General features: G+C 41.5%; 2 protein-coding genes across 2 annotated transcripts in view; one reads left to right on the forward strand and one right to left on the reverse strand.

Moving 5' to 3' along the window:
* LOC111955079 (ubiquitin-conjugating enzyme E2 E2) overlaps nucleotides 1–5,938 on the reverse strand; it is a 49,653-nt gene extending 43,715 nt beyond the window's left edge. The window contains exons 1-3 of the mRNA XM_023975149.2: nucleotides 5,781–5,938; nucleotides 4,075–4,278; nucleotides 999–1,049 (exon numbers count right to left, since the gene is read on the reverse strand). Of these exons, the coding sequence (XP_023830917.1) occupies nucleotides 999–1,049; nucleotides 4,075–4,271 (248 nt within the window). The 5' untranslated portion in view covers nucleotides 4,272–4,278; nucleotides 5,781–5,938. The remainder of the gene's footprint in view (nucleotides 1–998; nucleotides 1,050–4,074; nucleotides 4,279–5,780) is intronic.
* A 592-nt stretch (nucleotides 5,939–6,530) lies between these two features.
* LOC111955118 (splicing factor 3A subunit 3) lies at nucleotides 6,531–18,681 on the forward strand. The gene is made up of 15 exons (XM_023975208.2): nucleotides 6,531–6,743; nucleotides 7,112–7,159; nucleotides 7,316–7,368; nucleotides 7,468–7,573; nucleotides 10,227–10,299; nucleotides 10,386–10,477; nucleotides 10,561–10,643; nucleotides 12,195–12,333; nucleotides 12,441–12,577; nucleotides 15,925–16,032; nucleotides 16,127–16,196; nucleotides 16,394–16,558; nucleotides 16,699–16,809; nucleotides 17,015–17,105; nucleotides 17,850–18,681. Exons 1-15 carry the CDS (start codon nucleotides 6,648–6,650, stop codon nucleotides 17,981–17,983), a joined length of 1,506 nt encoding a protein of 501 aa, XP_023830976.1. The 5' UTR covers nucleotides 6,531–6,647; the 3' UTR covers nucleotides 17,984–18,681.
* Nucleotides 18,682–21,606: the final 2,925 nt, after the last annotated feature.

The raw sequence follows: 21,606 nt of genomic DNA on the forward strand, positions 1-21,606 counted from the left end.
CCATTCATCTGAGTGACTCAGTCAGCACAGCACAGGCCCTTCACAATCCCCCTTCCTTCTCCGCCATGCACAGCACAGACTGACAGAGTGCCTCAGGTGTCACAGATACATAAAACAGGTGGAACAGACAATTAACACGCTTACGCACAAACACATGTGCACACACACAGACAATATACAGTGCCTTCGGAAAGTATTTAGACCCCTTGACTTTTGACACACTTTGTTATGTTACAGCCTTATTCTAAAATTGATTAAATAAATAAAAATCCTCAGCAATCTACACACAATACCCCATAATGACAAAGCAAAAACAGTTTTTTATACATTTTTGCAAATGTATTAAACATTTTAAACAGAAATACCTTATTTACATAAGTATTCAGACCCGTTGCTATGAGACTAGAAATTGAGCTCAGGTGCATCCTGGAGACAGGATCGTGTTGAGGGACAGATCTGGCGAAGGGTACCAAAATAATTCTGCAGCATTGAAGGTCGCCAACAACACAGTTGCCTCCATAATTCTTAATTGGAAGAAGTTTGGAACCATCAAGACTCTTCCTAGAGCTGGCCGCCCAGCCAAACTGAGCAATCGGGGGAGAATGGAACTTGGTCAGGGAGGTGACCAAGAACCCGATGGTCACTCTGACAGAGCTCCAGAGTTCCTCTGTGGAGATGGGAGAACCTTCCAGAAGGACAACCATCTCTGCAGCATAACACCAATCAGGCCTTTATGGTAGAGTGGCCAGACAGAAGCCGCTCCTCAGTAAAAAGCACATGACAGCCTGCTTGGAGTTTGCCAAAAGGAACATAAAGACTCTCATTGTGGGGTATTGTGTGTTCGATTGATGAGGGAAAAAACTATTTAATCTATTTTAGAATAAGGCTGTAACCTAACAAAATGTGGAAAAAGTCAAGGGCCTTGAATATGTTCCGAAGGCACTGTACACACACTGAAGTACAGACAGTCATAAAACAGACAATGAACAAGCTCCTACCTGCAGTTAGGTGGCGGGTCCAAGGTTATCTCAGCCAGCTCCTTCTGAATTCTGGGGAATGAGGAGGAACACATGTTACACACACACTTTATATACATTACACACAAACATCACATACAGATTATATATACGTAATGCTAAACCCACACAGACACACACGACATACTAGCTAGCCGGTGTGTTATATAAATCCTGTCTACACACTGAATAACTTATTGATTTCCTAATGAGCTCCTAGCATTGTGATTGAATACAGGAATACATCCTGTCAAGCTATATCAATATAGGGACGCACTGTTGAATTCCTCATCTTGTTTCATGAGCCTGTGCAAATTGACATTGACTACAGACAGGCCTTGCTGTGTAAAAGAGTCATATTTGCTTTCTGGACAAATCAATTATGAAACTGATATTGAGATGAGGATTTTAATGACAGGGTGGAATAAATCTGACTGATTTAGTCTCTCTCTCTCTCCTCTCCTACTCTCCCCTCCCTCTTTCTATCCTTCCCTCTCTCTTACTTTCTCCCCCCTTCCTCTCTCCCTACATGTTGGAATCATTTCCACAGCTAACAGCTAAACTAAATAAAGGTTTAGTTTAGTGAGTAGACGGGATCAAGACAGGGTTCACATTTCACTGCCATACACAGCACTGCTCATTACATAACTATGCCAATGATTTGCTCTGAGGATTTTAACAGCCAGATGCTGTTTTTTGTTGTTTTGTTTTTTACAATCAATGACTTCACCGTCCATTAAGGCTGCAATATTCCACTCACACTGAGACAACACTGACAACAAGCTACTCTCCAGGGTTTGGAACTGGTTCAGGGAACAAAACCAAAAACCAGAAAAGAATCAGAACTGGGAACGAAAGTGATCTATACTGTTCCGGAACAGAACTGTTATTTTAAAAGCATGGGAACAGGTTTTAATACTGTTTTTTTACATTCCTGGATTTTTTTTCCCAGTGCCACAAAAAAACGCAACAAAGCGCCTATGCAAAGTACTCACTCTGTCACTCAGAAACTTATTCCAGTGTCTGCCTGCCAGCTGAAAATCTTTAGCAGTGTGTGTGCATGTGTAAGCTACCTACCCCTCCGAAGCATAAGCTACTGTAGCCTACTGACATTACAAACGTYATTCAGAAATTAGGGAGAGAGATTTTTAATTGGTCCCACATTAAGCCAACTCTTGAAAGTTCAAAGACATTCAAAGTTCCCTCATAGAAGTCGCTCCTCCGTAGGTATAATTCTGTGGGCCTAATTCAGATAATGCATGTCATAACAAGATGCCCAATGCCTCAAGCCTCCTCCTCCAACCTCTCTCGCTTTCCCCCCACCCGCAAAATTTCAGTTGCACCTCGCGCCCTACACTTGTCTCTCCAATGCATGTAAACAACTAAATATAGCTTGCTGCTCTATCCGCACTGATCAATTTAATGTTGATTTCAGAGGTTTAAAAAGGAGCAGAAAGGAACGATATAAAACATAACTTTTTTGGTGTTCGAACTGGTTCAGATATTTATTTTCCTGGTTGGAACAGTGGAACAGAACAACAACAAAAAAGAATGGTTCTGTTCACTAAACGATTGGAAAATAATTTTGCTTCTAACCCCTGCTACTCTCATGAATAATCATAAACATAAAAATTTTGAGATATAAGCCTAGTTCCGAATGTATAATGCGTCTCAGAGTAGGGGTGATGATGTAAATTAGGTCCTCCCTGTCCATAACAATTTGATTCATTATGATCTAAAAGGCTAAACTGATCCTAGTCTGAGACGCTTCATGTGGCCCCTGGCCCTAAATCATCTATTCACAATGCTCGCAACAACTGTTGTTACTATCTGTCATTGTAAATAAGAATTTGTTATTAACTGACTTGCCTAGTTAAATAAAGGTAAAATAAATAAAAAATATTTAAATATATATATATAAATAATAAAAATAAAAATAAATAAAATAAAACATATGAACATATAAATATTGTTTAAAAATGCACCAAAAAAGAAAAAATTATACAAATAATAAATATACAAATATATAAGATACTTAAAAAAATATATATACATCTGCTAGATGAGCTATACAAACAGTCAGCTGCAGCCATGGGAGAGGACAATGACAAGCAGCCTTCCAATATCAGGAGACAGGGAAGCGTCACAACATCAGTAGAAAGGGCACCCCTCCGCTCACCACCACTACCACCACCACCACCACCACCACTACCACCACCGCCGCCACCACCACCACGGCTCAGAGCAGGAGAGAACCTCAGGTGGTCCTTTTGTTAATTTAACCTGTCATCCCTGTCGCTGTCGACTCATTCCCTCGTTCCGCTCCAAATGTCACGCCATGGAGGAATGTGCACACATACACACACACGGACACACACAGAGGAGTGCTGACAGGTAGGCACCACACCTCAAAGAGCGAGTGAGCGATGGCAGAACAAACGACAGCAGATCCCCTCATCTCCTCTGTGTGCTTGTATTGATAATAAACTCTCTGGTTCATGATGAGAGGAGACTGAGGGTAAATCATTGTGTCCTACTATTCACTATAGGCAGTGGAAAAAGACGTCTTTCTGCAAGGGGCTGTATAACTGTAATACAATCACCACGGTTATGGAGTAAGTCGTTCCCAGGCTTGAATGCACAGTACGCTCTGTAATTTCATCTACAGTATTTTCTCCTGAAGTGGCAAACTTTACCTGATGAGGCTGCAGGCTGTTAAGAGAGGATGGAGGGAGGAATAAATGAGGGAATGAACGAGGGAATCCAGGGGGAAATGGACTAATTACAGAACATGCAGGCCTCCCTTGTTCATGTTCATGCATCCATGGGCTCTCTCTCTGTGACACAAACACTTTGTTTTTCTCTAATGTCCCACAGACCATTGAATTTCATAATAACCCATTGATGGTTATAATAAATCCACTGCTTCAAGGTGCATCTGAGTCAATATCATCTCCGTATTATACTGTTTATGAAGTACTTTTGAACAAGACCATCAAGGACACTTCCTTACACAACCTACATGGACAGAATAGAATAGAGAGAATTGCAGCTATACCTCTTGGCGCTGGTGGAGAGCTTGGCAGCGGTCTTGCTGGATATCTTGGCCTCTTTCTTCTTGGGCGTTGTCTGATCTCGCTCCTGACCCTGCTCCTGACCCGGAGGGGCCACCTCTCTCTGCTCCGCGTCCCAGCTGCCTCCACTTGTGTTGGGACTGTCTTCTGGCCTCGAGCTGGGCTGCACCTCACTGGACATCCTGGCACTGGGACACACATGCATTCGGGGGCACACACACACACACACACACACAGATAAGTCGAAGGTTTGGGGTTTCCCTACACACCCTACAAAGCAGGCTTATCACCTGACTAAAGATATAGCAATCAAAGGTTTGAATCCTATTGGTTCGGTGGTTGTCTTTCAGTCAGTGGCTATTCTGTTAGAAGTACAGTATTAAAAACCAAACCACCAGAGACGGCCAGCCAGCCAGCCACAGCCAACAGAATTAAATACTGTTCCCCTCCTAGGTCTCAGGTCTTTTAAAGGTCATTATAGTAAGGCAGGCAGGTTCCATGTCCCCACAGACCAGCTCACACTACAGCCTCTATAATCAAAGCTCCTTCTACAAGGTCGCATTGAGGAAATGTAATTTCCCAACATACCATATGAGCCCTCAAGGTGAAGCTGTGCATTTTAAACATTCACAGAATGAGAAGTAGTTGTTTGAGTAAATGGGGGTTGTGTGCAGTGTGTGTGTGTTTGTGTGTGTAGAGCTACTGTAAAGGAGCAGATGGTTGCTGAAATGAGCACCACATTCCAGAAAGAGCATGATGACAGACAGCAGATCTTCAATCAATGCAAAGTGAAGCTACCCCACACACACMTTGGTCATGAACACTCAGAATCAGTTGGGCAACAATCTGCACAGACAGTAATTGGATGCATTAACACATTTTTCTCCTGATGCAGTGATTGGTGATTTCTACTGAGGCAACTGATGAGTGTTGTTAATAGGCTAAGCATACAATAACAATGCATGATCTTCTAGGAAACATTATGTTTCTGTTCTATTTGATTGATTCTACTCTATGAATCATATCTATTTGACAAGTTAAAGACTTATGATCAATTGAAATACTGTGAGATTTGGCTATCAAAGACATGGGCGCACATACATGTAACAATAACATAACACCATCAATGCAACCCCCCAAATGAGGATATCGTTCTTCTCCCAGGCCAACGGCTCTTTAAACACTTTCAGTGTTCTCCTTTTGAAAAGGACCGGTGATGATAAAAACAGCTGAAAAGTAACAAATCCCGTGCTGCATTGGTCTCACAGTCATTCATACAACAACAGATAAGGATGAGCACATTTTTATTTTCTTGTGTAAATAATCCCTGTTGTCACGCGGGGCTGTCACAGTACCTGAGCCAGTAGGTCTACTGCTGGGGGAGCAGCCCTCACATCGCGTGCACCCCACGCAATTGAGGAGGCCTAAAAATGAATACCCCAACAGTAATAGGAGAACCCTCATGTTCCCTCATAGCCTAAAGATACGCTGACACACAAAACAAATCGTTCGCAGCAGCTTGAGTGAAATATTAACTGAGAAGCTTTTTAGTGCCCACATCAAGAAGAGTCATCTAGGCACCAAAGACCCCCCCCCCCCCATATGAGGATATTGTTCTTATCCGGGGCTATCGGGTCTTTAAACATTACTTTCAATGTGCAGTTGTTTCAATGTTTCAGAAAGAGATTACCTTCCAAATAGTTGACGCACAGACGGTCGACGCAAACAATGTTCTATCAACACCTGAAGTAGGCTATATCCCGTGTGTTGCTCGACCGTTCTATTCGATCTTGGTCTCCGCTTTCGTTATCCGCTCTGGCTGTGAGAGAATGAGACAACCGGACCGCCTCTGAGCGCGCGCTCTCCTTCTTTTTTTTTTTACACAGTGGGTACACGAGTGCGCGCCACCAAGTGTGTGTGTATTGCGCTGTTCTAATGGGGTAACAAGCATTGGCTGAAGAGGAATAACGGTCAAACCTAACAATATATCATGAATAGGTTACTGTCCTTTTGATATATTAGGGCATTTTTCCTTCTACTTTTTCTTTATTTGCAAAGTTCAAGAAAAGTACACATTACAATCATCTTCAAATCAGACAAGCTGCAGCACCCCCTGAAAAACCTGAATAAAAAATATATTCTCACAAAAGTAGTGCGCTGAGCTTTTATTAGTACTGTTTTAGCAACCCCCCTTGAAAACAAAAAAACAACAATAAAAAACAAAAAAAATATGCAGCACCCCAAACTCCTCCATGCGGCTATGCATACAAGCATATTGAACAACTGGAAATATTCGTTTTTCACAGTGAAAAAGTCTCAAATACATTACTCACAAAAAACAGGAGAAAGAAACGGACTCTCTTCCATACTCAAAAATTCACTGAGCGTGGCGGAACCAAATTTATGGGAACGATGTCTTCTCGAGCGGGGTATAAACTACGGAACTACTTCCTCTCTATCGCAACATGCGCCATTGAAAATCAGCGTAGGCCAAGTTTTATGGCATTCATTGTTCAAGTCCGTCTTATTTCTGTAATTTGTGGTTAAGGAAATAACAATGGAGACGATTTTAGAACAACAACGTCGCTACCATGAGGAGAAGGAAAGGCTGTTGGATGCCAAAACAAAGGAAATGATGCATAAGAAAACCACGGTATGTGTTGCATCAATGATAATGCTATTTAATGCTAATGAAGACGTTAATTGATCCAAAGTCAAAGCAAATCAATGTTAGAGCATTAAACAAATTCATATAAGCTAACGTTATTGATGAGGATAGTAGCTTATGTGTTTATTTTGTTTATTTGTGGTCGACTAACAATTGTATCAGTTACAATTTAGCTGGCAACAATTGTATTGTCAGCCAGCTAACGTTAGCCAAATAGCTAATGCAACTAACTTGCTATCTAACTAGTTAACGCTAGTAGTACTAACTAGTATATACAACCCAATGGGATGGAGTTTGTCCCGTTTCTGTCTCTGCCAGCTAACTAGTATTTATGCATGTTTATTCTCAAACAGTTACGCGAACAAATAAACTCAGACCATCGAACAAGAGCAATGTTGGATGTGAGTATTCTATGTGATATTGAAACATCACAAGTTGCACCTGTATTTTCATATTAACTTGTCTTGTGGCTAACAGTTAGCCTACTTATTTACCTTGCCAAGGACATGCATGATGTGACACTTTTTTTTAAATGACAAGCTTCGTCATCCTTTCAGAGATACATGGACGTGAGTTCAACTGTCAGGGAAGCATATGAAGACAAAGATGGGTAAGTGTGTGTGTGTAATGTTTCAAGCTCTCATGCATGATTAGCCTTTCTATGTGGAGTAAATCAGAGGTGTAATATTTTTGTGTTCTCTTTCTACAGTATGAGGAAGGATGAACTGAACGCCATCTCAGGACCAAATGAGTTTGCAGAGTTCTACAACAGACTTAAACAGATCAAGGAGTTCCACAGGAAGCATCCTAATGAGGTAATTTTGTCAGCTGCTTCCTTTCTGTCCTAGCTATAAACTGAAGAAATCATGCCAGAAGTATATCTTCTCTGTTGAGAAGGTTCTCAAAAACCATATGTAGTTCTAGACACAGATCTGTTTTAAAGGGGCAATCTGCCATTGTTTAGGTAAAAAGCTGAGGGGATGGGGCAGGAGAAATGTAATCACTCTCAAATTCATAGAGAGAGTTAAAACTGACCATCCATGATATCAAGTATAGTTTGAAACATATTTTGAGGCTATTGGGGGCATAACATGTACTTTTTGGTATACCAGCCACAGTAGCAGGTAGATTTAAAAATCTAACAGTCACTTAGATTTTTTACCAGCCAAAGTGTTTTTCCCGCTACAATTACACCAACAAAACAACAAATATTGATAAGCATACTTTGTAATGTTTCTAAAACAATAAATGTATTACTAGTAAGAAGTAATGTGGTACACACAAACAGAATCCAGGCACTTATCCTCTCCCGTCTGGACTACTGCAACTTGCTGTTGGCTGGGCTCGCCACTTGTGCCATCAAACCCATGCAACTTATCTAGAATCCTGCAGCCCGCATGGTTTTCAACCTTCCCAAGTTCTCTGTCACCCCTCTCCTCCACATACTCTACTGGCTTCCGGTCGAAGCTCGCATCCACTACAAAACCATGGTGCTAACCTACGGAACAGCAAGAGGAACTGCCCCTCCCGACCTTCAGGCTATGCGCAAACCCTACACCTCAACCCAAGCAGTCCTTTCTTCCACCTCAGTTCTCTTGGCCCTCCTAACCCTACGGGAGGGCATCACCCACTTAGCCAAGTCCATGCTCTTCTCTGTCCTGGCACCCCAATGGTGGAACCAGCTTCCCCCTGAAGCTAGGACAGCAGAGTCCCTGTCCATCTTCTGAAAACATCTGAAACCCTACCTCTTCAAACAGTATCTTAAATAGTCCTCCCCAACAACTAAAAATTAAATGTGAACCAGCACTTTCACTTGATACCCCTCCCCCTTTCTAGCTCTGATTCTACTGATAACTACTTTATTGAGGAAAAATGTACTTTCTCTGCCTGTGATATGTGGTTGTCCCACCTAGCTTCTCTGAAGATGAATGCACTAGCTTTAAGTCGCTCTGGATAAGAGCGTCTGATAAATGACTAAATTGTAAACAATGTATATTGTTTAATTACATTTTTTAATACAAATGTTCAGGTTACAGTGGTAACGTGACTCGAGTCATGTTTGTGCCTGTGAGATTGGGTCTGAGTAGTAGACAGTGGTGTAAAGTACTAAAGTAAAAATAATTTTACTTCACTGCATTCCTAAAGAAAATAATGTACTTTCTACTCCATACATTTCCCCTGACACCCAAAGGTACTTGTTACATTTTAAAAGCAGGACAGAAAATGGTCCAATTCACACACTTATCCAGAGAACCTCCCTGGTTATCCCTAATTCCCCTGATCTGGCTGACTCACTAAACACAAATGCTTTGTTTGTAAATTATGTCTGGGTGTTGGGAGTGTGCCCCTGGCTACCCATACGTTTAAAATAGAAAAAAACTTGTGCTGTCTGGTTTGCTTAATATAAGGAAGTGTAAATTATTTGTACTTTTACTTTTGATACTTAACTATATTTAGAACCAAATACTTTTAGACTATTACTCAAGTAGTATTTTACTGGGTGACTTTCACTTTTACTTGAGTCATTTTCTATTAAGGTATCTTTACTTTTACTCAAGTATGACAATTGGGTACTTTTCCCACCACCGGTAGTAGAAGTGTTGTCTACTCTAGCAGTAGAAAAACCTACTTTGTGGACTAAACAATGTTAATGGCCAAGAAACACAAGGACAAAGTCTCACTTCAGTAGATGTTGGTTTCAAGTAAATTAAACCAACTTTTATGCCTGTGCACAGCGCTTCTAAAAACAATTATTTCACTCAGCTCGTCACTTGAGCACAGCTCCCAGCCAGGCAGTGTTGCAGCGCGGGGTGGAATAGGCTATACAGGGTTATTTGACTGTTTTAATTAACCAGCTATGAAACATAATGGAATAAATATTTTAAACAGCTACTTGTGCATTTATTTTACTATAAATGTGATCATACTTTGCTATTTTTAGTCACAAGTGCAAGTGACATGCTTGCACTGTGGAGCCCTGACCACCCGCCAACGTGGCGGGTGAAATGGACATTTTACCCGCCAATGCCAAAACCTACCCACATTTGGCGGGTGTAAATTTCAGGCCCTGGAGGCTGTACTCTACAGTGTTTGTTTACAAACAATGGAGTAAAATAAGCTTATGTTTTGGCTTCTGGTGGGGTATGACAGTTTAACTAAGTGCATGAGGTATTTTTAAGTTATTCTTCAAGAATCAGTGGGGTTATGTAATTCATTTAAAAGTCAAATAGATACACCATCGCAGATTGCCCCTTTTAAATTACTATTATAATTCTATATGTCTATTGATTCTGTATGTAATTCTACAGTTCCAGGTGCATGAAAGGAAAAAGGTCCTCATGTGTTATTGCATGTTCCACAATAAATGTCTTAAACCTAATCTTGAACAAAAGTTTAGGTCAACCAACCTTCATCAGGGTTTATCATGTCTCCTGCTGTGGCTAAATCTGTATGTTATTGTTGTTTCAGATATGTGTGCCCATGTCCATGGAGTTTGACGAGCTGGTCAAGGCTAGAGAGAACCCAACTGAAGAAACACAGAGTGAGCTTTCTACACTATGGTGGTGGTATCCATGTCGGACTCTCAGTGTAGGTATTAATGTAATGATTTATGTGGTCTTTCCCCAGACATGGTGGAATTCAGTGATGAGGAGGCCTACGGACGCTACCTGGATCTCCATGACTGCTATCGGAAGTTTGTCAACCTGAAAGGGGCCGAGGTAAGGTGCCCACTCTCCATACCCACCATAATCTAAAGTCTATTGTAAAACTATACTAAAACCTTCTGGCCTTTCTGTTTCAGAAACTGGAGTACATCAGCTACCTGTCCTCGTTTGACCAGCTGTTTGATATCTCCAAAGACAGAAAGAACGCTGAATACAAAAAGTAAGCATAGCTAACTGTTTTTATCATGATGTTTTCTTTGCGATTGTACTGTAAATGTACTATACTAAACACAACATGCAACAATTTTACTGAGTTACATTTCATATGAGGAAATCAGTCAATTGAAATAAATTCATTAGGCCTTAATCTATGGATTTCACATGACTGGGAATACAGATATGCCTCTGTTGGTCACAGATATATATATTTTTTAAAGTAGGGGTGTGGATCAGAAAACCACTCAGTATCTGGTATGACCACCATTTGCCTCATGCAGCACAACACATCTCCTTCCCATAGAGTTGATCAGGGTGTTGATTGTGGAATGTTGTCCCACTCCTCTTCAATGGCTGTGCGAAGTTGCTGGATATTTGCGGGAACTGAACACGCTGTCGTACACGTCGATCCAGAGCATCCCAAACATGCTCAATAAGTGACATGTCTGGTGAGTATGCAGGCCATGGAGGAACTGGAACATTTTCAGCTTACAGGAATTATGTACAGATCCTTGCGACATGGTGCATTATCATGCTGAAACATGAGGCGATGGTGGCACAACAATGGGCCTCTGGATCTTGCCATGGTATCTCTGTATTTAAATTGCCATTGATAAAATGGAATTGTGTTTGTTGTCTGTAGCTTATGCCTGCCCATACCATACCACCACCATGGGGCACTCTGTTCACAACGTTGACATCAGCAAAACGCTTGCCCACACGACGCAATACAAGCTGTCTGCCATCTGCCCAGTACAGTTGAAACCAGGATTTATCAATGAAGAACACTTCTCCAGCATGCCAGTGGCCATCGAAGGTGAGCATTTGCCAACTGAAGTCGGTTACGACGCTGAACTGCAGTCGTGAGGATGACGAGGACACCGATGAGCTTCCCTGACAGTTTGTGCAGAAATTCTTTGGGTGTACAAACTCGGTTTCATCAGCTGTTCAGGTGGTTCGTCTCAGACCATCCCGTAGGTGAAGATGCCGGATGTGGAGGTCCTGGGRTGGCATGGTTACACGTGGTTTGCGGTTGTGAGGCCGGTTGGGTGTACTTAAATGACAGTGGAGGCGGCTTATGGTCGAGAAATTAACATTTAATTGTCTGGCAACAGCTCTGGTGGCCATTCCTGCAGTCAGCATGCCAATTGCACGCTCCTTCAACTTGAGACATCTGTGACATTGTGTGACACAACTGCACGATTTTAGTGGCCTTTTATTGTCCCAGCAAAAGGCGCGCCTGTGTAATAATCACGCTGTTTAATCAGCTTCATGATATGTCACACTTATCAGGTGGATGGATTATCTTGGCAAAGGAAAAATGCTCACTAACAGGGATGTAATCAAATTTGTGCACAATTTGAGTGAAACACGCTTTTTGTGCGTCTGCAACATTTCTGGGATCTGTTATTTCAGCTCATGAAACATGGAACCAACACTTGACGTTGTATTCATATTTTTGTTCAGTATAAATGTTATTCCTATATAATTGTAGTGCCTTTTTTGAATTTGTTTTTCCATCGGGTTGTGTGACACCTGTGTTATGTTATAACAGGTACTTAGAGATGCTACTGGAGTACCTTCAGGACTACACAGAGAGAGTCAAACCTCTGCTTGACCAGAATGATCTCTACGGCAAGATCCTGGGAGAGTTTGAGAAGAAGTGGGAGATGGGGACCTTCCCTGGCTGGCCAGTGAGTGTCCAAGATGGGGAGGACGTCTACTATAGCAACAGTAGTGTGATGGTCTAGATGGGTGTTTTAATTATTATTCTTTTTTTTTCTTTTTTTCTCTCTTATAGAAAGAGACGAGCAGTGCTCTGACCCATGCAGGAGCCCACCTGGACCTTTCTGCTTTCTCCTCTTGGGAGGAGTTGGCTTCCCTGGGTCTGGACAGGTTAAAGTCTGCCCTTATGGCCCTGGGCCTGAAATGTGGAGGGTAAGCAATTAACATACTTTTCTGTGGCTGGGAGGTCATCTATGGACATGCAATCAATCTGGAATATGGTAATAACATTATTGTAATTGCAATGTTATAACAGTAACTGGAAAAATGTAATATCAAATTCCATCTGTACACTAGGAGTATATATAGACGGTGTAATGATTAGGGCTGTTGTGGTGACCGTATTACCGCCACCCTGCTGGTCACGAGTCATGAAGGCAGTCAAATTCCATGTTTTAATTTTTAATTTTACCTTTATTTAATTAGACAAGTCAGTTAACTTCTTATGGCTGCATCCCGTAACCGAGATCGATATGACAACAGCCAGTGAAATTGCAGGGCGCCAAATTCAAACAACAGAAATCTCATAATTAAAATTCCTCAAACATACATGTGTCTTATATCATTTTAAAAGGTCATTTACATTTAAGTCATTTAGCAGACGCTCTTATCCAGAGCGACTTACAATCTTGTTGTTAATCCCACCAAAGTGTCCGATTTCAAATATGCTTTTCAGCGAAAGCACTACAAACGATTGTTAGGTCACCACCAAACCACAATAAGCACAGCCATTTTTCCAGCGAAAGATAGCAGTCAGAAAAAGCAGAAATAGAGATAAAATTGTTCACTAACCTTTGTTATCTTCATCAGATGACACTCATAGGACTTCATGTTACACAATACATGCATGTTTTGTTTGATAAAGTTCATATTTATAACAAAAAATCTGAGTTTACATTGGCGCGTTACATTCACTAGTTCCAAAAACATCAAGTGATTTTTGCATAGCCACATCGTTTCAACAGAAATACTCATCATAAATGTAGGTGATAATACAAGTTTTACACATGGAATTATAGATATACCTCTCCTTAATGCAACCGCTGTGTCAGATTTCAAAAAAACTTTATGGAAACGCAAATCATGCAATAATCTGAGACGGAGCTCAGAACAATAGCCAAATTAGCCGCCATGTTGGGGTCAACAGAAACCAGAAAATACATGATAAATGTTTCCTTACCTTTGAACTTCATCAGAATGCAGTCCTAGGAATCCCAGGTCCACAATAAATGCTTGATTTGTTCGATAATGMCCGTTATTTATGTCCAATTAGCTACTTTGGTTAGCGTCTTTGGTAAACAATTCCAAAGTCACAAAGCGCCTCCACTATAACGTGACGAAATGTCCAAAAGTTKCGTAACAGTCAGTAGAAACATGTCAAACGATGTACTGAATCAATCTTTAGAATGTTGTTAACATACATCTTGAATAACGTTCCAACCGGAGAATTAGATTGACTTCAGAAGAGCGGTGGAACGGAGGTCCTCCTCATGTGAAAGCGCATGGTGAAAGCATGCTCAGCTCGTGGCAGTGATTACTAATTCCTGTCTCCTTCGGCCCCCCTTCACATTAGTCATCAGACAAAGTTCTATTGACTGTTGACATCTAGTGGAAGCCGTAGGAAGTGAAAACTCATCCATATCTCGCTGTAATTTCATTGAGAGCTTGGTTGAAAATCTGCCACCTCAGAAGATTTTCAAACAGGAAGTGGAACTTCTCAGGTTTTTGCCTGCCATATGAGTTCTGTTATACTCACAGACATAATTCAAACAGTTTTAGAAACTTCAGAGTGTTTTCTATCCAATACGAATAATATGCGAATATTAGCAACTATGACTGAGGAGCAGGCAGTTTACTATGGGCACCTCTGTGCACCTTTCATCCAAGCTACTCAATACTGCCCCTGCAGCCATAAGAAGTTAAGAACAAATTCTTATTTTCATTGACGGCCTAGGAACACTGGGTTAACTGTCTTGTTCAGGGGCAGAACGACAGATTTTTACCTTGTCAGCTTGGGGATTCGATCTAGCAACCTTTCGGTTACTAGTCCAACGCTCTAATTGATAGTTTAACATTTTAAGCTAAATCGTTCTGATCTGTTACGTCAGCCACATTGTGTAAAAAAGTTTTGATGCTAGTGGTTGTATTAATTTGATCTTTCACATCCCACAACTGTCCCAGACTGTTTGGAATATTTATTTCTCGCACAGAATAGGTCAACTTTTGTACTATAGGGGATAGTAGATTGACATAAGCTAGTGCTTTTGCTGTTTGTTAGGGAAAGGGTGATACCTAGTCAGTTGTACAACTGAATGCCTTCAACTGAAATGTGTCTTCTGCATTTAACCCTCTGAATCAGAGAGGTGCGCGGGGCTGCCTTAATCGACATCCACGTCTTCGACGCCCGGAGAACAGTGGGTTAACCTTCTTGCTCAGATTTTTACCATGTCAGCTCGGGGATTAGATCCAGCAACCTTTCTGTTACTGGCACAACGCTTTAACCACTAAGCTGCCGTCAGGCCTACTCATCTTGTTGGCTCAGGAAAAGTAAATGTAGACATTTCTTCTAATATCTTCAATTTGCACCTCGGAATTGCGTCCCCGATGTCTGTCTTCACTTGTAGCCTGTGAGAAAGACCAGATCACGTAAGTGAGAGGTGCTTCGGAGCAGGCAGCACTAGGCATGTATTATTTTAGAGTGCATTATGGCCATGCAAAGGGGATGCTGCCGMGAAATTCGAAGCATTATCAAGTGCTTCTCAAATTGTGAATGAGACTGACCGTGTGTACAGCCTGCGCAAAAAAACAAAGCAGAGCTCATGCCTTTTCAAGTGACTTTTTTTCATTATGCAGCCTTACAATGTATTACAAATCAAAATATATAGCCCAGTGTTTGTAGAACAATTAAAGTTATATTAATAACTTTAAATTGAGCATATAGGAGTACCTATTTTTGTTAACCGCTCAACACAGACATGTGCATACTCCCTCGGAAATAGTCTGGAGAAAATATCCTTTCTATTTTATTGAGCTGTGTTCAATTGTATTATTCATACTATACAATAATGCCACGGAATTCTAAGCAAATCTTGTCTGCTAAATGAACTGGTGTAGCCCACAGCCATAGCCAGATCAGGACCTAACATAAGGACAACTCAGAGTATGCTGCTATTTTCTTCTGAAATAAACTGCTTTTGCATGTTTCTGTAGACTGATTTAAAATAAATAATGGATTTATTGTGAAGGTGTAGGCTATATTACATGGATTTATTAGACTTTTAAAATGTAGATGTTCCAAAGGTCCGCATCAGTGGCTTGTAGGCTGTGTGTGGAAGCCAGGAGATGCTAAATGTGTTTGTCAATTACCGTGAGACAGTTATTTGATTGACAATCACTGGCTGATGAAATTTTGTGACCGCCGCAGCCCTAGTAATGACGAATTAAATATCTGATTGGGTGTGTCAGATGAAAGGTGGCTAAATGTGTATGTGACCCCACAGAACCCTGGAGGAGAGAGCCCAGAGGCTGTTTAGCACCAAAGGCAAATCTCTGGAATCTCTGGATCCCTCCCTATTCGCCAAGAACCCTAAGTCCAAAGGACCCAAGAAGTATGTGATCGTCAGTTAAACACTTGCATGATTGTGTTTTTCTGCACCTGGTGGGATGATGTAGCCTTGTTATTGACCATTCTAATTTCTGCAGAGACACGGAGCGTAACAAAGAAATCGCCTTCCTGGAGTCTCAGATTTATGAGTATGTGGAAATCCTGGGGGTATGTAAAAGCTGGCAAGGATGACTCTTATATATTTTCACAATCGTATTTAATCAATGTCAGTAGTTGTGAGGACGACTTTTGAAATGTGCCTATATAAAATGGTTAGTTCCGGCCAATCTATAGGTGTGTGTTACTCCCGATAATCCACACAAACACCTGTTCACAGTTCCATCTGATTGTCTATGGCACTGTAGGAGCAGAGGCAGCTGACCCATGAGAACGTGCAGAGGAAGCAGGCCCGGACAGGAGAGGAGAGAGAGGATGAAGAAGAGGAGCAGCTCAGTGAGAGTGAGAGTGAAGATGAGGACAACGAGATCATCTACAACCCCAAGAACCTGCCTCTCGGCTGGGATGGAAAGGTCAGGACCTCCTTTCATACATCAGACCTGTGTACTAGCTGTGAAAAAGTTCTGCAATCAAATAAAAGCGGTATTATTTATTCAGACTTTATTGTACAGCGGTTGCATGCCACCATGCTAATCTTGTTTATCTGTTCTAGCCCATTCCATACTGGCTGTATAAACTCCATGGGCTGAACATCAACTATAACTGTGAGATCTGTGGAAACTACACATACAGGGGACCCAAGGCCTTCCAGAGGCACTTTGCAGTATGTTCAAATTTCTCATAATTATTAGCTTACGTCATTACAATGTCATACTGGGTTATTACATTGTTATATCAATGCCCTCCTTTCATGTTTTAATATGTGCATAATGAGTGAAACTGAAGAGGATTCGATTTTAGAAAGTGTACTAATTCTGTTCTCCGCTAATATTGTTGCTAGCTAATATGTTGTCTTGCCCACCCCCCAGGAGTGGCGTCACGCCCATGGCATGCGCTGCCTGGGAATCCCCAACACGGCTCACTTTGCCAACGTCACCCAGATRGAGGACGCTGTCTCTCGTAAGTAGTTCTGTTACAGCCCTGATAGAGGCTGAGGCAGATGATAAGTGAAAAGAATGAGTATTGTTAATTGGGTTGAATAGAATCATGTTAGAGAAAAGTGTTACCAGACCAATAAATATTGGTCAGTGTAGTTGTGCAACCAGATTGCCCTCGCAAAAAAGTATCTAACCGCAAGGGTCTTTACTGGTTAAATAATGAAAAATGGCTGGTCACGGCCTCCCGAGTGGCGCAGCGGTCTGAGGCACTGCAGCGCAGTGCTTGAGGCATCACTAAAGACCCGGGTTCGATTCCCAGGCTGTCACAGCCAGCCGGCCGTGACGGGGAGGCGGTGCACAATTGTCTCATTGTCGTCTTGGTTTGGAGAAGGGTTTGGCCGGACGGGATTTCCTTGTCCAATTGCGCTCTTGTGACTTCTTCTGGCCATCCGGGCGCGTGCAAGCGGACTTCGGTCGTCAGCTGTAAGGTGTTTCCTCTGACACATTGGTGCAGCTGGCTTCCAGGTTAAGTGAGCAGTGTGTCAAGGATGCGTGCCGCTTGGCGGGGTCGTGTTTCGGAGGACGCGTGGCTCTCGACCTTTGCTTCTCCCGAGTCTGTACGGGAATTGCAGAGATGGGATAAAACTGTGACTACCAATTGGATATCATGAAATTGGGGGGAAAGGTAAAAAATAACAAGACTGGTCTTTCAGTCCATGTGCTGGATCATGATGGATGATAATACTAATATGTATTTTTAACCCAGTGTGGTCAAAGCTGAAGTCCCAGAAGTCATCAGAGCGGTGGCAACCAGATACAGAGGAGGAGTACGAGGACTCCAGTGGAAACGTGGTCAACAAGAAGACCTACGAGGATCTGAAGAGACAGGGTTTGCTGTAGAGCGTTGAGACGCGCAACGTGATGACCACCGAAAAATGTCTTTATTTGACCTTTTCATTTCCACCTAATCTGTTGTACCTTTAACTGTAAGTTGTAATGTTGTTTTTAGTAATTCCTCCCTTTGACAACCTTTTTGAAATGAAGCAGCCATTGATTTTAATAATACATTTGAGTACCATTTGTCACCATTTTTGTTTGAGTTGTTAGTTCTAGTAGAAAGCAATTGTAATGTCTTATCAAGTTGCCTAGGGCAAGGGTATTCAACTCCTTACGAGGTCCAGAGCTTGCTGGTTTTCTATTCTACCTGATAACTAATTGCACCCACCTGGTGTCCCAGGTCTAAATCAGTTCCTGATTAGAGGGGAACAATGGAAAAAATGCAGTGGAACTGGTTTCGAAGTTCAGAGTTGAGTTTGAGGGCTTAGGGGGTCACCTGAACGACTGCCCATTCCCTTGTGATTAAACATTTTGGGATAAATGTACCTCTGCTACATCCAATGGTGCTTTGACAGGACCCATGGTTTGTAAGAACCCTCGCCTTGTGAGAGGGGAGTCTACCTATATCTTTACACTTGCTCATTGATTCCTCTGTTTGCCTGGTATGGAAAATGAACATGTAATTTCTCATACATTTATTAAAATATTTAAGGCTTGCTCAGCAGTCTTTTTGGCATTAAACAAATAAGACTTCTACTATATTTGAGTGAGTTGTTAATTAGTCAATATTCTTGTAACATGCCTTGCAGTGACATGCAAATTGACTTACAGGATCAGTTTGCCAATGTAAGAGTACAGTTGAGAGAAGAAAGATGGCTGAATATTACTAAAAGAACAGTTAATCTGATGAATTTGGTCGGTGTTTAACTGTAATATACACCATCCGACAGTCATAAATAGTGATACTGTACAGAAACATGTATTAAGCAGAGATATGGACAGTATTTCATTGTTTACCAATCTAGTTGGGCACTAATTTACATGACCACATTATCAGTCTCCAGGCTGCACCCATTAAAAGGCTGCCTCTCGTTTAAAGAGAACTAGGAACTAAGCCTTTCCTTGGCTGATGGGTTGAGATGGCAGTTCTGGCTCTTGATGTCGGCTGTGTCCTGAGGGCATCATAAAACAACTACAGTGTGTTCTACAAGTGCTCCTGGACCCTAGGAACAACACTAACGAGATGGGTTCATATCTCTCATTGAGGAATACTGAGCTCACCAAAATAATGCCCACACCATCACCTGACTGAGAATCTGAAACCTTCATTAATTAACACACCTTTGCTAGCCTGAGTGCCAGATCTGTTTGTACTGGGACTCAGGCTACACTTTTGCAGACGAATTCTCTGCACGTTGTCATTTAGTGCTTTTGAATCTAACTATTAGGAAAACTGTGGGAGATGGAGACCAACTTCCACAAATGACCCCAACATGACAAAAGCTCAAACCAACCAACTCACCATGAGCAAACTATCCCATATACACAACCGGCTCAAAGACTGAGAACAGCCAAACCATTCACACCACCATGGTCTCACCAGGAAGAGACTTCTACAATACAGACCGTAAAAAATAAGTCTTCCCTACATATCAGACTGGGGGATAATACACCAAAACTCAAGACTGAGAGACACAATACGGAAAAAGATAGAATGAAAGTCACCCCTTCTTTGGMGCTCCCGAGTGGTGCAGCGGTCAAAGGCACTGCATCTCAGTGCTAGAGGTGTCAATACAGACACCCTGGTTCAAATCCAGGCTATCACAACCAGCTGTGATTGGGAGTCCCTCAATTGGCCCAGCGTCGTGTAGGCCGTCATTGTAAATAAGAATTTGTTCTTAACTGACTTGCCTAGTTACATAAAAGAAAAAAAAATACATCTCAAGAAGGAGATAGTGAACTATAGTGAGGATGAGTCCCGACCCCTCCTGTCTCAGCCTCCAGTATTTACAGTGCCTTGCAAAAGTATTCATCCCCCTTGGCATTTTTCCTATTTTGTTGCATTACAACCTGTAATTTAAATTGATTTTTATTTGGATTTCATGTAATGGACATTAGAGGCCGACCGATTAATTGGAATGGACGATTAATTAGGTCCGATTTCACGTTTTCATAACAATCGGAAATCGGTAATTTTGGACGCCAATTTTGCCGATTATTATAATTTTTTACACCTTTATTTAACTAGGCAAGTCAGTTAAGAACACATTCTTATTTTCAATGACGGCCTATGAACGGTGGGTTAACTGCCTTGTTCAGGGGCAGAACGACAGATTTTTACCTTGTCAGCTCAGGGATTCAATCTTGCAACCTTACYGTTAACTAGTCCAAAGCTCTAACCACCTGCCTCACGAGGAGCCTGCCTGTTACGCGAATGCAGTAAGAAGCCAAGGTAAGTTGCTAGCTAGCATTAAACTTATCTTATAAAAAACAATCAATCATAATCACTAGTTAACTACACATGGTTGATGATATTACTAGTTTATCTAGCGTGTCCTGCGTTGCATATAATCGATGCGGTGCGCATTCGCGAAAAAGGACTGTCGTTGCTCCAACTTATACCTAACCATAAACATTATTGCCTTTCTTAAAATCAATACACAGCAGTATATATTTTTAAACCTGCATATTTAGCTAAAATAAATCCAGGTTAGCAGGCAATATTAACCAGGTGAAATTGTGTCACTTCTCTTGCGTTCATTGCATGCAGAGTCAGAGTATATGCAACAGTTTGGGGCGCCTGGCTCATTGCGAACTAATTTGCCAGAATTTTACTAATTATGACATAACATTGAAGGTTGTGCAATGTAACAGGAATATTTAGACTTATGGATGAAACCCGTTAGATAAAATACAGAACGATTCCGTATTTCACTGAAAGAATAAACGTTTTGTTTTCGAGATGATGGTTTCCGGATTCGACCATATTAATGACCCAAGGCTCGTATTTCTGTGTGTTATAATTAAGTCTATGATTTGATAGAGCAGTCTGACTGAGCGATGGTAGGCACCAGCAGGCTCGTAAGCATTCATTCAAACAGCACTTTTGTGCGTTTTGCCAGCAGCTCTTCGTGCGCTGTTTATGACTTCAAGCCTATCAACTCCCGAGATTAGGCTGGTGTAACCGATGTGAAATGGCGAGCTAGTTAGTGGGGTGCGGGCTAATAGCGTTTCAAACGTCACTCGCTCTGAGACTTGGAGTGATTGTTTCCCTTGCTCTGCATGGGTAACGCTGCTTCGAGGGTGGCTGTTGTCGATGTGTTCCTGGTTCGAGCCCAGGTAGCGGCGAGGAGAGGGATGGAAGCTATACTGTTACACTGGCAATARTAAAGTGCCTATAAGAACATCCAATAGTCAAAGGTATATGAAATACAAATCGTATAGAGAGAAATAGTCCTATAATTCCTATAATAACTACAACCTAAAACTTCTTAAAGCACATATTGCACTTTTACTTTCTTCTCCAACACTTTGTTTTTGCATTATTTAAACCAAATTTAACATGTTTCATTATTTATTTGAGGCTAAATTGATTTTATTGATGATTCATTCAGTATTGTTGTAATTGTCATTATTACAAATAACTTTATTATTATTTCTTTTTAAATTGGCCGATTAATCGGTAG

Source organism: Salvelinus sp. IW2-2015, linkage group LG30 (genome assembly GCF_002910315.2).
Source record: "Salvelinus sp. IW2-2015 linkage group LG30, ASM291031v2, whole genome shotgun sequence".
Taxonomy (NCBI): domain Eukaryota; kingdom Metazoa; phylum Chordata; class Actinopteri; order Salmoniformes; family Salmonidae; genus Salvelinus; species Salvelinus sp. IW2-2015.